The following is a 12,323-nucleotide window of genomic DNA, read 5'->3' as shown; positions in this document are numbered from 1 at the left end:
TATACTATAGCTGTCTATTTCACAAGTGTGAAATGTGGTAGACGTATGATTCCATTTGCAAAAATTTTAAAACTTCCGATAGGGTGATTAATTTTGCGCCACCTTGTATATATGATGCAAATGCAAGTAGACAAAAAGAAGACTAGAGATTTCGGCATTACAGCGAAGTGAAAGAAAATAAAAATTTTAAACATAAAAAGTATGTATTTCGTAGCTAATTCAGAACCCCAACTCGGATTCGTTGCATGACAGCAAATGTAATTAAAAAAACCTCACAAGCTAAATTATGTAATAATAATAATATTTGGTATTTTGTGGTAATATAATAAACGAAAGATTGCGCGTACCAGCTTGCTCAAATTAATATTTACCAACTAAAATTGCAATCGGAGTTTGCAAAGTTAAAATTGGTTAAGTGGAAGGCTGAATAATATGCCTTGTAAAAAAGTGTGGAAAACTGAGTGAAGAAGAGGAAAAGTTTAACCAGGCTGTTGCACATCATGCGGTTAGAGGCCGCTTCTGTGGACCTTTAATAGCTGTTGGTACCCATATTCGTTTAGGTAGTTGTATGTTTGTATAAGTGTAAGTGGGCACACGCAGAAGCTGTGGGAATTTAATTATACTTTATGAGCAAACTTTTAATTGCGTTTACCAAGTAAATTAGCTGGCAGTGCAAGAAGAGAAAATCTAAGAAGAATTTTTAATCGTACTAAATACTTGGAAATCTAATTAAGTTTTTGCAAAATTTAAATTTAGAAAACAAAAAAGTGATGGAAAATAACCTAAACACCTTTCACCTACTCGGCACCTGCTATAATCGTTGCAAGCGTTAAAATTTCTAAAATCTTAATTGCTTAACATTTGCGTGTAGAAAACATTTTTTGGCAACATTTTTTATTAATCCAAATATTTATATTCCACACCACTTGGCTATAATAAGCGCCGAAATTCTGTTTTACGCAAACAAAAATAATAAGTGGCGTCAATTTGCGTCACACAAATTCGCTAGAAGTCCAATGAAGACAAAACAAACTGAAACACAAAGGGAGCAACAGTAAAAGGAAAAGCAACCTAAAAACAATCGAAATTCCGGCAAAAAAGACTTGTACATATATATACATATATATGTTTATATAATTTTTACCACAATCTCAAGTATTGTACAAATAAATTAGCATTTTTGCAAAATACTCTGCTGCGCGTTGCCTAATAATAGGCGCAAAAGAGTCCAAAGCGTCAAGTTTTTGGGGTAGGAGTACTGTAAAAGTTCAAGTTCAAGCGCAAAAAGTATCGGCAACAATTGAGGACCACCCAGACAGTTTGGTGACAGTTACAATAGCGCAAACATGGCTATTTTTAGAGGATTTCTGCATGAATAGTGCATGGCAGGGGTTCGCAATTCGCACAAATTCACATTCACACACACATAACTAGAAATGTATGTACCTATGTGTGTACGAACTATTTTAAGTATGTAAGTGCCCTTACGGTGCTTCGCATAATTTGTGCGGATTTCTATAATAAAACTCAAAGCAAATGATGTGCCAGTGACAGCTGGGGCGCGAGTTCGCAAAGAGAAATGCAGGGTTGACAAAGTTATTTTTGAATTAAAGGGAGGTTAGTTATTCTCATGCTATGCGCTGCTGAGTAACCGGAACTTGAAGAAATGTTGGAAGATTTGAGTTTATGGGTTGAATAATGACTATAAGAAATACAATGATATTAATCATCTAATTTCGTTTTTGAATAACTTTTATACTAAATGAAAAAAAATGAGTGAGAGAATCTTTAGTTTGGCCTTTACGCGCCCCATTTTGCATATTTGTATACCACAAGTGTCCAATATAATTGACGCACGACGCCACTTGTAAAAATTATAAATCTTCCGTTAGGGTGATTACTTTTGTGCCCCCCTGTATAAGTATAGAACAACCCCATTGTTCAAGTATGAAGTTAACCCTTGAGGAAGCACTGATGAAATTTCCTACCTAGTAGCAGGTGATAACTCCCTTATCACGACTGGTGAATTTTTCGTCTAAATGATCTGACTTCAATGGTGTTTTTACTCAGGAAGGCTACATGACTGTTCATAGCGGACTTGTTCATGAGTGATTACTGATCGGCGTGTGGTAAACAAAAGAAAATGAGGAAGAGCTCTCTTTCGAACTAAGGAGGAATGAGTGATGATTGCTTAATGAAATATTCCTTGCTGATTCCTTAATGATTTATTGATTGCCTATCCGCTGTAAATCTAAATCAAAAAATACAGAATTGTTTTGTTTTAATTTACATGAATTTACATATACTTAAGCAATAGTCTGTCTTCTGTCAATCTTTACCGGGGTGCATTACAAATGGGTCTGAAGGCGAAGAATGGTAAAACGAACCAATTATCCATGTTCGCTTCGACAGCTGCTGGTGATGGCGGAGGACGGAGTAAAACTCCTCTTCTTTGGAGTGATTGAAGCACCTGATTTGTTTTGGACATAGTTGGCATCAGGTGGTACGAAGGTGGAAAGCACGCTTTGGTGAGCTCAACCAAATCGCTCAGCTGGTTAAATTTTAATTTAAAAAAATTAGGATATGAACTCTTAGTTTATACAGAATCGAACATACCTTTGTCTGTATCCGAATAATGCCTCCATTTCGATAATTTTTCTAGGTTTACTCTAATTTGAACACTTTCAAACATGAGTTGTTTGCGAGTAGAATTTTCGGGTATCAGGAAGAGCGCAGGAAAACCCAAAGTGCCTACAACATATTAAAAAAGCATTGAACTATCCTCTTTAAAATTAAATGAAATTAAATTAAATTTAAACCGTTTTATTTAGTGTTCTAGTATTAATAATTTTCTTTTCTGTCTAATAATTTATATCTTTTTCTCTCCCTCTCTCGAATTTCTCTCAGGCCTACGAATGCCGCTTCCCCAAATGTCCACAAATGCCCATCGTGCTCGACTGCGAGATCGTCAAAGATGAAGTCTTAGATAATGGCGCCAAACGCAACACAAGTCGTCGCTGCAAATTGGCCGTCGATGCGCCATACATTTTCAAAAAGTTAATAGGTGTGGACTTTGTATATTTCTTGCAACACAACTACCTCGATCTGGCTAATCGGACACTCAATATTGAGGCTGTGAACGAGAGTTTCTCGTCGCGCATTGAAATTTTCGAACGCTGCCGTTACTATGCGCATCCCGACAATCCCGATTGGACTTGTTTCGACCAGACAGCCACACTGGATATTAAGAACTTTTTCGGTTTCGAACACTCCATGGAGAAGATGGGCATGAAGCAGTATACGCAAACAACGCTAAAGGGTAAAGAAATCATCGAGTATTTCATAGATCAATTGAAGGAACAGGGTGTAACCGAAGTGGAGCGTTGGGTGCCGCCAGTCGATGCACCCTGTTCGCCGACCACGCGTGAGGCTAGCGAGGAACCAACTATGCAAAAACAAAAGGACAGCGAGAGGCGCCGCTCCTCACACGATGTGCTACTCGATGGTGACTTTATAGCGAAAAATTTGGGCGCTCTAACGCCAATGCAGGCATCAAAACTGTTGGAGCTGCGAAAAATGCTGAATGGTGTCGAGGACTTGGAAAAAATGCCAAGTTATCAGACCATACTGCGTTTTTTGACAGCACGCGATTGGCATGTGAACCAAGCATTCGCAATGCTCAAAGACTCGCTTAAGTGGCGAAAGGAGCACAACATTGACTCATTGGTTAAGGAATACAAGGCACCAGCAGTGGTAGTAAATCACTTTCCCGGCGCTTGGCATCATCACGACAAGGATGGGCGTCCGATTTACATACTACGTTTGGGGCATATGGATGTGAAGGGCCTACTGAAGTCTATTGGCACTGAAGGCTTGCTGAAACTCGTGAGTTGGTGTGTGATTTGAATGGGAAGATTTCGTCTAAAAGGCAACCTATTTCTTTACAGACGCTACACATTTGTGAAGAGGGCATGCAGCGTATCAAGGAATCGGCTGAAAGGCTGGGACAACCAGTGCTGAGTTGGTGTCTGCTTGTGGACTTGGAGGGTCTCTCTATGCGCCATCTCTGGCGGCCGGGTGTAAAAGCTCTGCTCAATATCATTGAAACAGTCGAGCACAATTATCCCGAAACGATGGGTCGTGTGCTGGTGGTGCGTGCGCCGCGCGTTTTCCCCATTGCTTGGACCATTGTTAGCACATTTATAAGTGAGTATACAAGAGGCAAAGATCCAAATGTGTTTAAAAATCGTAAAATATATCGAAATTGTTAAATTTATGAACAGATGAAAATACACGCTCGAAATTCCTATTCTACGGCGGACCCGACTGCTTGCACATGAAGGACGGCCTAGAGCAATACATCGATTCGGAGATCATACCAGACTTTCTGGGTGGCCCATGTAAGGTAGGTCGAGACAATTTTGTTTGCTACTGTAAATAGTTGCAATGAAATATTACAGTTTGTTTGTAATTTAACAGTTATTTATTGTTTTGTTAAACCTAATCAAACATCTCTTTTTTTAAATGCCTACGAAATGAAATTTTGTCCTTAACAAAATTCAGTCAGCACTGGTCTACATTCCGTATGTGGAACAAATTAATCAAAAGTATTTTACGCATTGCTTTTTTCCTATTTGCGATTGTGTAAGAGGCGCTTTTACTTAGCTTTTATGTTCCTAGAAATCTCACCACTCGTCCAGTCTCAAAATGTCTCATATGTCTCGTGCTCAGTGGTCGTATTAAATTTCTTTTACATTCACTATTGAACCATGTTTGTGCCAGTGCTTGTGTGTGTAGAAAACAAAGATAATTCAAATAAATATGTCATGTGCTGTACTTTGTACGATCGTCCCCAGTATTTCAATATGATTTTCCTATTTCACAGTAGCGATAATAAAGCGCTCGATTGTAGTTCACTGACCCACATACATACATACAAATATCACAAAGTTAAAAAAATTGTGTTTTCATTTTTCATTCAACAATTGAAACTAAATATCGTTAGTCAGATATGTGCTTCTGCGTTTGCTACAATCACGCCTTCGAATACGCTGTTAGAGCCCTCGATCGTCGCTTGCGAATCATCATATAGATGGCTTCTATGCATAAGACACCCCTACATTTTTTTATGATCTGTTGACAATGCCAAAATGTAGTTCACAGCTTATAAAGGGTGTTTAAGTTTCAAGGGCCGGTGTTGATTTTGAACAAAATACAATTTTTTAGGAAATTATTGCCATTTTTCTTTATTAGGAAAATATTAGTATGGCTCAATTACGTATGGAACAAAATATTGGCCAAATTGCCGCCGCGGTCTCGGCGGCACACTTCCATCCGATGGTCCAAATTTTTGATGACGCTGAGGCATAATTGAGGTTCTATGCTGTTAATGGGCCGAATTATCTCACCCTTTAGCTCTTGAATTGTTGCTGGCTTATCAACGTCCTTTTCTATCAAATAATTCCAAAGAAAGAAGTCCAACGGTGTTAAATCACATGATCTTGGCGGCCAATTGGCATCGCCGCGGCGTGAGATTATTCGGCAATCAAATTTTTCGCGCAAAAAAGGCATTGTTTCGTTAGCTGTGTGACAAGTGGCACCTTTCTGTTGAAACCACATATCGTCCACATCCATATCTTGCACTTCGGGCCATGAAAAGTTCGTTATCATCTCACGATAGCGAACACTATTCACAGTAACTACCTGGCCGGCCTGGCCGGCCTGGCCGGCCTGTCCATTCTGTCACTCTTTGTGGGTGCATTGGTTTTTCGGCAATCACTCTTGGATTATCATTCGCCCAAATGCGGCAATCCCGCTTATTGACGAATCCACTGAGGTGAAAATGTGCCTCATCACTGAAGATGATTTTCTTCGAAAATTGGTCATTCACTTGAAATGGTCAAGAGGCTTTAGTTCTTGAGTCAGTTGCACCTTGTAAGCGTGTAAATGCAAGTCTTTATGCATAATGCTCATCAACGACGAACGTGAGAGGTGCAATTGTTGGGCACGACGACGAGTTGAGGTGGACGGCTCTTCAACCACACTATCGCGAACAGCAGCAATATTTTCTGCAGTACGAGCTGTACGAGCATGCACTGGTGTTTTCACATCTCCTACAGACCCGGTTTGCTCAAACTTTTGCAGAATTTTTCCGATTGTACGCACATTTGGACGATTAAATTGACCGAAAAAATCACGAAGTGCGCGATATGCATTTTGATTTGAACACCCGTTTTCATAATAAGCCTGAATAACTTTAACGCATTGCTCGATTGTGTATCTTTCCATGGTTCAGATTGAATTAGTCTGAAATTTAAAAATGTCAAATCAAATGCAGAAAAAAACTTTACGTTTAGGTGTGGTTCACATTCAACATCGGCCCTTGAAATTTAACCACCCTTTATTTTCGTTATGGTGAAATTTACGAACTACCAAATTAATGAAAATTATTAAAAATTGCTATAAAATGATTAGCTCTAAAAGCTCTACTTCCAATGACAGAACGTTGATAAGAATTGAGCGCGCATCAGTCCACATTGTAGCAAATTTTTCATACAAATGTATATACAACTGGCGCTTACACCCTTTATTGGATGCTGCGCCGAGCTCCTTCTTTTTGCGTGGTGTGCGTCTAGATGTTTTCTACAAGGGGTTTCATTTTAAGCCGACACCGAACGACAGATGGGTTTTTATGAGAAGCTTTTGCATGGCAGAAATACACTCGGAGGTTTGTCATTGCCTGCCGATGGGCGACCGCTGTTAGAAAAAACGATTTCTATCATTTGGTGTTCCTGATTCATTCCTTTTGTAATCGATTTGCTACGAAACATATTTTTCAAATTTTACTTTTAAGCTAATATGACTTTTCATGCATCTTTTAAATCGTTATTACTTGGTTTAAGCATCTAAATAGCCTTCCATACGTGAAATACTTGTAAACACTGCGCGCTGAAAAAGCGCTCATTATATTGATTACACAGGCCTGACGTAATTTTTTTTTTATATTGGGCTGGTTTTGGATGTATTTTTATGCGCTAAACATGATTCTGGAACCCGAAAGTTTCTATCGTTTTTACACCTCCTTTTTTCCAACATCTCACGTGTTCGCGACTTCAACCTGAACATAAACTAAAGTTTGAATCTTACACTACAATTATCATGTATGCACATTCCAAAAAAAATGGCTGACACCCACAGCAGTTAGCCTGAATAACAAATAGCATAGGGATTTAACTAGCAGATAGTCATCTTTTCAGGATAATAAATGGTCGTATGATGCTCCAGCAGTTTTTAGTAAGGGAATTCAATTTCAATTTCTGTTCACAATCTAGCCAACAATAGGTGTGCTTTTATGCATACCACCGCTTCGCATTTTAAGGGGGTATTCTAGTCTAGAGGCCCGAATTTCGAGCATTTTTTGACGATGAATAAAAAAAAAGCTATTGATATTTTTACGATATATTTTTTTATCATTTATTTATTCATATATTAGGAACACACAAAATAAATTTGAAAAAAAAAATGAATTTTCATGGAGTTATGCGTCCTTGAAGTGGAAGGGGGGAAAAAGGCAGTGTCCCCGTCGTCACGATTTCTACCTTTGTGGTCATCTGAAAAAAAAAAAAAATACAAATTCTTAATTAATATGAATGTCATTATCGTATGAACCAGAAAAAACGGGGAAAAAAAATTTTTCCATAAAATGGCGGCTACTCAAAAAATTGAGGTCGATTTTTCTCTTATTTTTAAGCTTTCTCGAATTGTTTACACATATTAAAAAATTGAAATTTCCAGTTTTTCGAGCTTCATACGATAGAGATATATTTAAAGAATATTCATGACAAATTTCAAGCAAATCGGTTGATTAGAACTTGAGATATCGTGCCGACCGTATCGAACGAAGTAGTTTCGAGAAACACGCGTTTGAATTTCGCCGTCCGCTCAAACCAGTCTAGCTGTCGCGTCACTAAAATAGTTGTAATTTCGAAAATAATTCGAATTTTGCAAAATCCTTTTAGGGAGATATTTTTGAATACCTAAACTATCGAATTTTGAAAAAAAAAAATTTCGATTTTTTCAAATTTCTAGACTAGAATACCCCCTTAATTGGAAAATAAGCTCGTTTGCGCGCTCTAAGATTAAAAGGCATCTCCTATCTAAAAAGTGGATACCCAAAAGCACATTTAAAGATCTTAGAAGACTTCGGCATAAATCTATTCTTTATAGGCTTGATACATTACCACCCAAACCAATTTTCTTCAGGAACGTTTTAGTTCTTATTAATGGTCGTATGGCCTAGAGAAATAATTATATCAACTGCAAACCTAACTCCCAGATATAGTTTGCTGATGGGTCGAAATTAGAAGATGGTAGAACAAATCGATTCCAATGGGTTTTTACCCAACAATCTTCTAGGCAAAAATTCATGCCATCGAGATATGTGTCATGGAATGTCTCCGTAAGAAATTGAGAGCAACCCACATTTGCAATATTCAGATAGTCAAGCGGCTTTGGAAAATTATTAATGACTGTCATCAGCCTTCGTAACACGTTAGGTTACTTCAACACAGTATTATTAGAATCATTCCTGGACATGATGGATATGAAAGAATTTAAATTTAGCTAAAAAAGTGGCAACTATGCCTCTAATTGATCCTTACAAAAGGCTACAAAACAAATTTCTCAGAAAGTGTGAGGAGAAGAAATTCGTTGAACACTGGCGAAACTCTAGCGGTCAGCGATAAGTGAAGCAATGCCGGACAGGGGAATTTCTAATAAGCTATGCTACTTTCGCTCAGCAGATTATACTTAAGGCTTTTAACTAATAACTTTACAGAACAATAAAGCATTAGATATCACTTAAACAAAATTGGTCTCTCTGACCCAATCATTTGCCGATTCTATGAAATGGGCAGTGAAAATTCAGAACACATTCTTATTGAATGTCCTGCACTAGGCAGAAAACGGCTACACCAGCTTGGTGGTGTTGTTGTGCATTCGTATTAATTATGGAACAATAAACCACAGAGGAGGAAGCAATGGTCCACCCCGGACTATATGTAATGCCAATATGATGAATAAACCACAGAATGTGCTAAAGTTTCTAAAAAGCCTTAAAGTACAGGTCTCTCTTGGTCGCAGTTTACAGTAGCCTAATAAAAATAAAAATAATAATAAATAGCAATGCGAACTTAGCAAGACTCGTAAATTTCAAATTTCTGTCAATAATTCACGATTCTTTTTCTTCTTAATTGGCGCGATAACCGCTGGCCGATTTTAATAAAGCACTGGCGCGCGTTTCTTTTTCGTGCTAACCGGCGCCAATTGGACACAAGATCCTCCACCTGATCTTTCCAACGCAGATGAGGTCTTGCTTCTCCTCTAGTACCACCAGCTGGTACTGCATCGAATACTTTCAGAGCCGGAGCGTTTGTATCCATTCAGACGACATGACCCAGCCAGCGTAGCCGCTGGATCTTTATTCGCTGCGCTGTGTCTATGTCGTTGTAAAGCTCATACAGCTCATCGTTCCATCGCCTGCGGTATTCGCCGTTGCCAACGTAAAAAAGGTCCAAAAATCTTCCCAGAATCTTTCTCTCAAACACTCCAAGTGACGCCTCAACGGATGTTGTCCGAGTTTCTGCGCCATACAATAAAACGGGCATGGTGAGCGCCTTATAGAGTGTTAATTTTGCTCGTCGAGAGAGGACTTTACTACTCAGTTCTCTACTTAGTCCAAAGTAGCACTTATTGGCAAGAGAGATTCTACGTTGGATTTCAAGGCTGTCATTGTTAGCGGTGTTAATACCGGTTCTTAAATATACGAAGCCTTCTACAACCTCGAAATCATAGCTGCCAACAATGACGTGGGTGCCGATACGCAAGTGCGCCGACTGTTTGTTTGATGACAGGAGATACTTCGTTTTGTCCTCGTTCACCACCAGACCCTATACTGATAACAATTCACGATTACCCACATCAAATTTCAATATCACTTGCATAAAACTTATTGTGTTGTTGTACGTGTTAATGATGCAATTTTTAATTAAAATGCTTTCCAAAAACACCAGTCAACCAATGTTTTCTTTTTTTTTTGTGCTTCTCTCATTACAATTACACAAACACAGACACTCATTCATGAGGGAGGACTTGTGCCAAAAACGCTCTACAAAATGAATTCGCTGGAGGAAGACGATGCAGAAGAGGAGGAGAAGAAACCACAAGAAGTTGATGCCTTAGTGCACGAACATCGTAGCCTGTATAAGACAGTCGAATTGAGAACCGGTTATATGCACGAGGTGATCATACCCAATCAGGATCCGAAAAGTGTACTCACATGGGATTTTGATGTGACGCGCAGTGACCTACACTTTACATTGTATCGCGCAACAAAGGAGCTGCCGCCAAAAACCGGTAAGTTTATTGAAAAAATAAAGTAAAAGTACAAACAGTTTTTACACTAAAGAGACAATTTCTTATCATCACAGATACCGCCGTTTCCATATTTGATCTGAACGATTTCATAGAAGGCGAGCACTATTTTAAGGAGGAGCCCACGCTCATTTGTCGACACCGTGAAAGTGTACAGGTGAGTAGTAGCCTATCCCATAGGCATCAAAATTCCTATAATTTTTATTTGTCATATACTTTAAGGGCTCCCATGTAATGCATCACACGCACTCCTACATAATGCAATGGTTCAGTCCGTCTTGCGGCCCCGAAGGCCCAGCACAGCTGAACTTCTTCTACGAAGTGCTCAGCTCTGCCAACTACAAAGGCTCCATGACCAGTCTGCAATCGGGTTTCTCATCATCGTCAGCTGCCAGCTCATGTCAGAGTCGATGATATGAAGTGAAAGATGGTACGGCCTGTAGCAGTACATCAGCGCTGATGGACAATGGCAAAGTGTTGGGAAAGGCGGGGAAGCAGCAACACAACGGTGAGGAGCTGCATGAGCACGGCATTATTGCAGCCGATTCGCTGATGGAGAAGACACTGAATTGAGTTAAAAATGAGAGTGTGTGTGTAGAGCAAATGAGTACACAATTAACTTTAATATTCAATTTAATTAAAATAATTTTATAGTTTAAAATGCTAATATGGAATAGTTCGATAGTTTAATAATAAAATTTACACGCATAGATGCTATAAATTAATTTTAGTTTATAAATTAAAAAAAACACAAACAACGGTAGCTTGATTTTAAATAGAGTTTAGAGGAAAAAAATAAAGAAATGACACGCCAGTGAATGAGGTTGAGTAGAATTGTAATTTTAACAAAAATTAATTTTGGCGTTTCAGATTTACAAAAAAAAAAAAATTAAACAAAACTAAAAAATAAATTATTTGAAAAACGAAAAATCAAAAGTAAAATTTGAAATAACAAGCGAAAATTTCACTAAAAATGCCTGATAAAAAAAAGTAACGCATTAATGCATTGTATTTTTTTAATTGTTATCGACTAATCGATAGCGTAACGAACAAAACTTGTTCATCATTAGCAAGCAATCATTACCACAATAAAATATTAAACCGGAATCGAATGTGCAATAAAACACACGAGCATAAACTGTATTTTTGAAAAAAAAAAACTTACACAAACCACAAATGCGTGCTGATAAAAACAATAAAAGCGTTCAAAAGCGATACTGAAATTACCCTACAAATTTAGAGCGATTAATATTTAACGTGGCAGTAGTGGTTGAATGGAATTAATTTTACTAAGCGCGACTATAAATGACTAATCAGTTAACTAGTCATTAAGAAATTGCACCTCAAATTTCTATAAGATGATTTTTGGTCTACAATTTTCTAGAAATGTAAATTTTAAAAACTTTGCAATGCTACAGGCTTTCGATAATATATGAATAGTTAAATTTTTCCTAATGATATTGAAGATTTTTTAGGCTTTAAAGCCTCTTTAGCAGAAAGCGAACAATTCGCAAATTCAACTAGACATGATTCGATTTTTAAACTCACTCATTTCGAAGCTATTGCTGCCTGCAGGGCGGAGGAAAAAAAATGTAACCAAATGAATGCAAGTTTTTATGAGTTTTTCAATGCACCAATGGCTATGCAGACAGCATAATTTTTATTTACTTTAGTAACTTTGCTATTTTATGTAAAAAAAACATTTTTCGGCATTGAAAGTTAAATTTTGTTTTGTTCTTTTTTCTGGTTCCGACGATAGTTAGCTCATATAGTATTTACTATTTTTTGTTTTTTCTAGACAATTGAAAGGGCAAAAATCCCATAAGCAGAAAAGGCTGATTTTTGATTTTGGTGTTCATCTTCGGCGAAAGTTTACAAATAAATAATAAGGG

General features: G+C 37.8%; 1 protein-coding gene across 4 annotated transcripts in view; it reads left to right on the top strand.

Moving 5' to 3' along the window:
• LOC129247810 (protein real-time) overlaps nt 1–11,717 on the top strand; it is a 59,290-nt gene extending 47,573 nt beyond the window's left edge. For all 4 annotated transcript variants that reach the window (XM_054887125.1, XM_054887124.1, XM_054887123.1 and 1 more), the window contains 6 exons: nt 2,908–3,885; nt 3,948–4,206; nt 4,284–4,405; nt 10,128–10,413; nt 10,488–10,588; nt 10,654–11,717. In XM_054887125.1, coding sequence (XP_054743100.1) covers nt 2,908–3,885; nt 3,948–4,206; nt 4,284–4,405; nt 10,128–10,413; nt 10,488–10,588; nt 10,654–10,845 — 1,938 coding nt within the window. In that variant the 3' untranslated portion in view covers nt 10,846–11,717. The remainder of the gene's footprint in view (nt 1–2,907; nt 3,886–3,947; nt 4,207–4,283; nt 4,406–10,127; nt 10,414–10,487; nt 10,589–10,653) is intronic.
• The last annotated feature ends 606 nt before the right edge of the window (nt 11,718–12,323 follow it).

This window comes from Anastrepha obliqua, chromosome 5, assembly GCF_027943255.1.
Source record: "Anastrepha obliqua isolate idAnaObli1 chromosome 5, idAnaObli1_1.0, whole genome shotgun sequence".
Classification (NCBI taxonomy): Eukaryota; Metazoa; Arthropoda; class Insecta; order Diptera; family Tephritidae; genus Anastrepha; species Anastrepha obliqua.
This window is presented reverse-complemented; position numbering and strand designations above follow the sequence as displayed.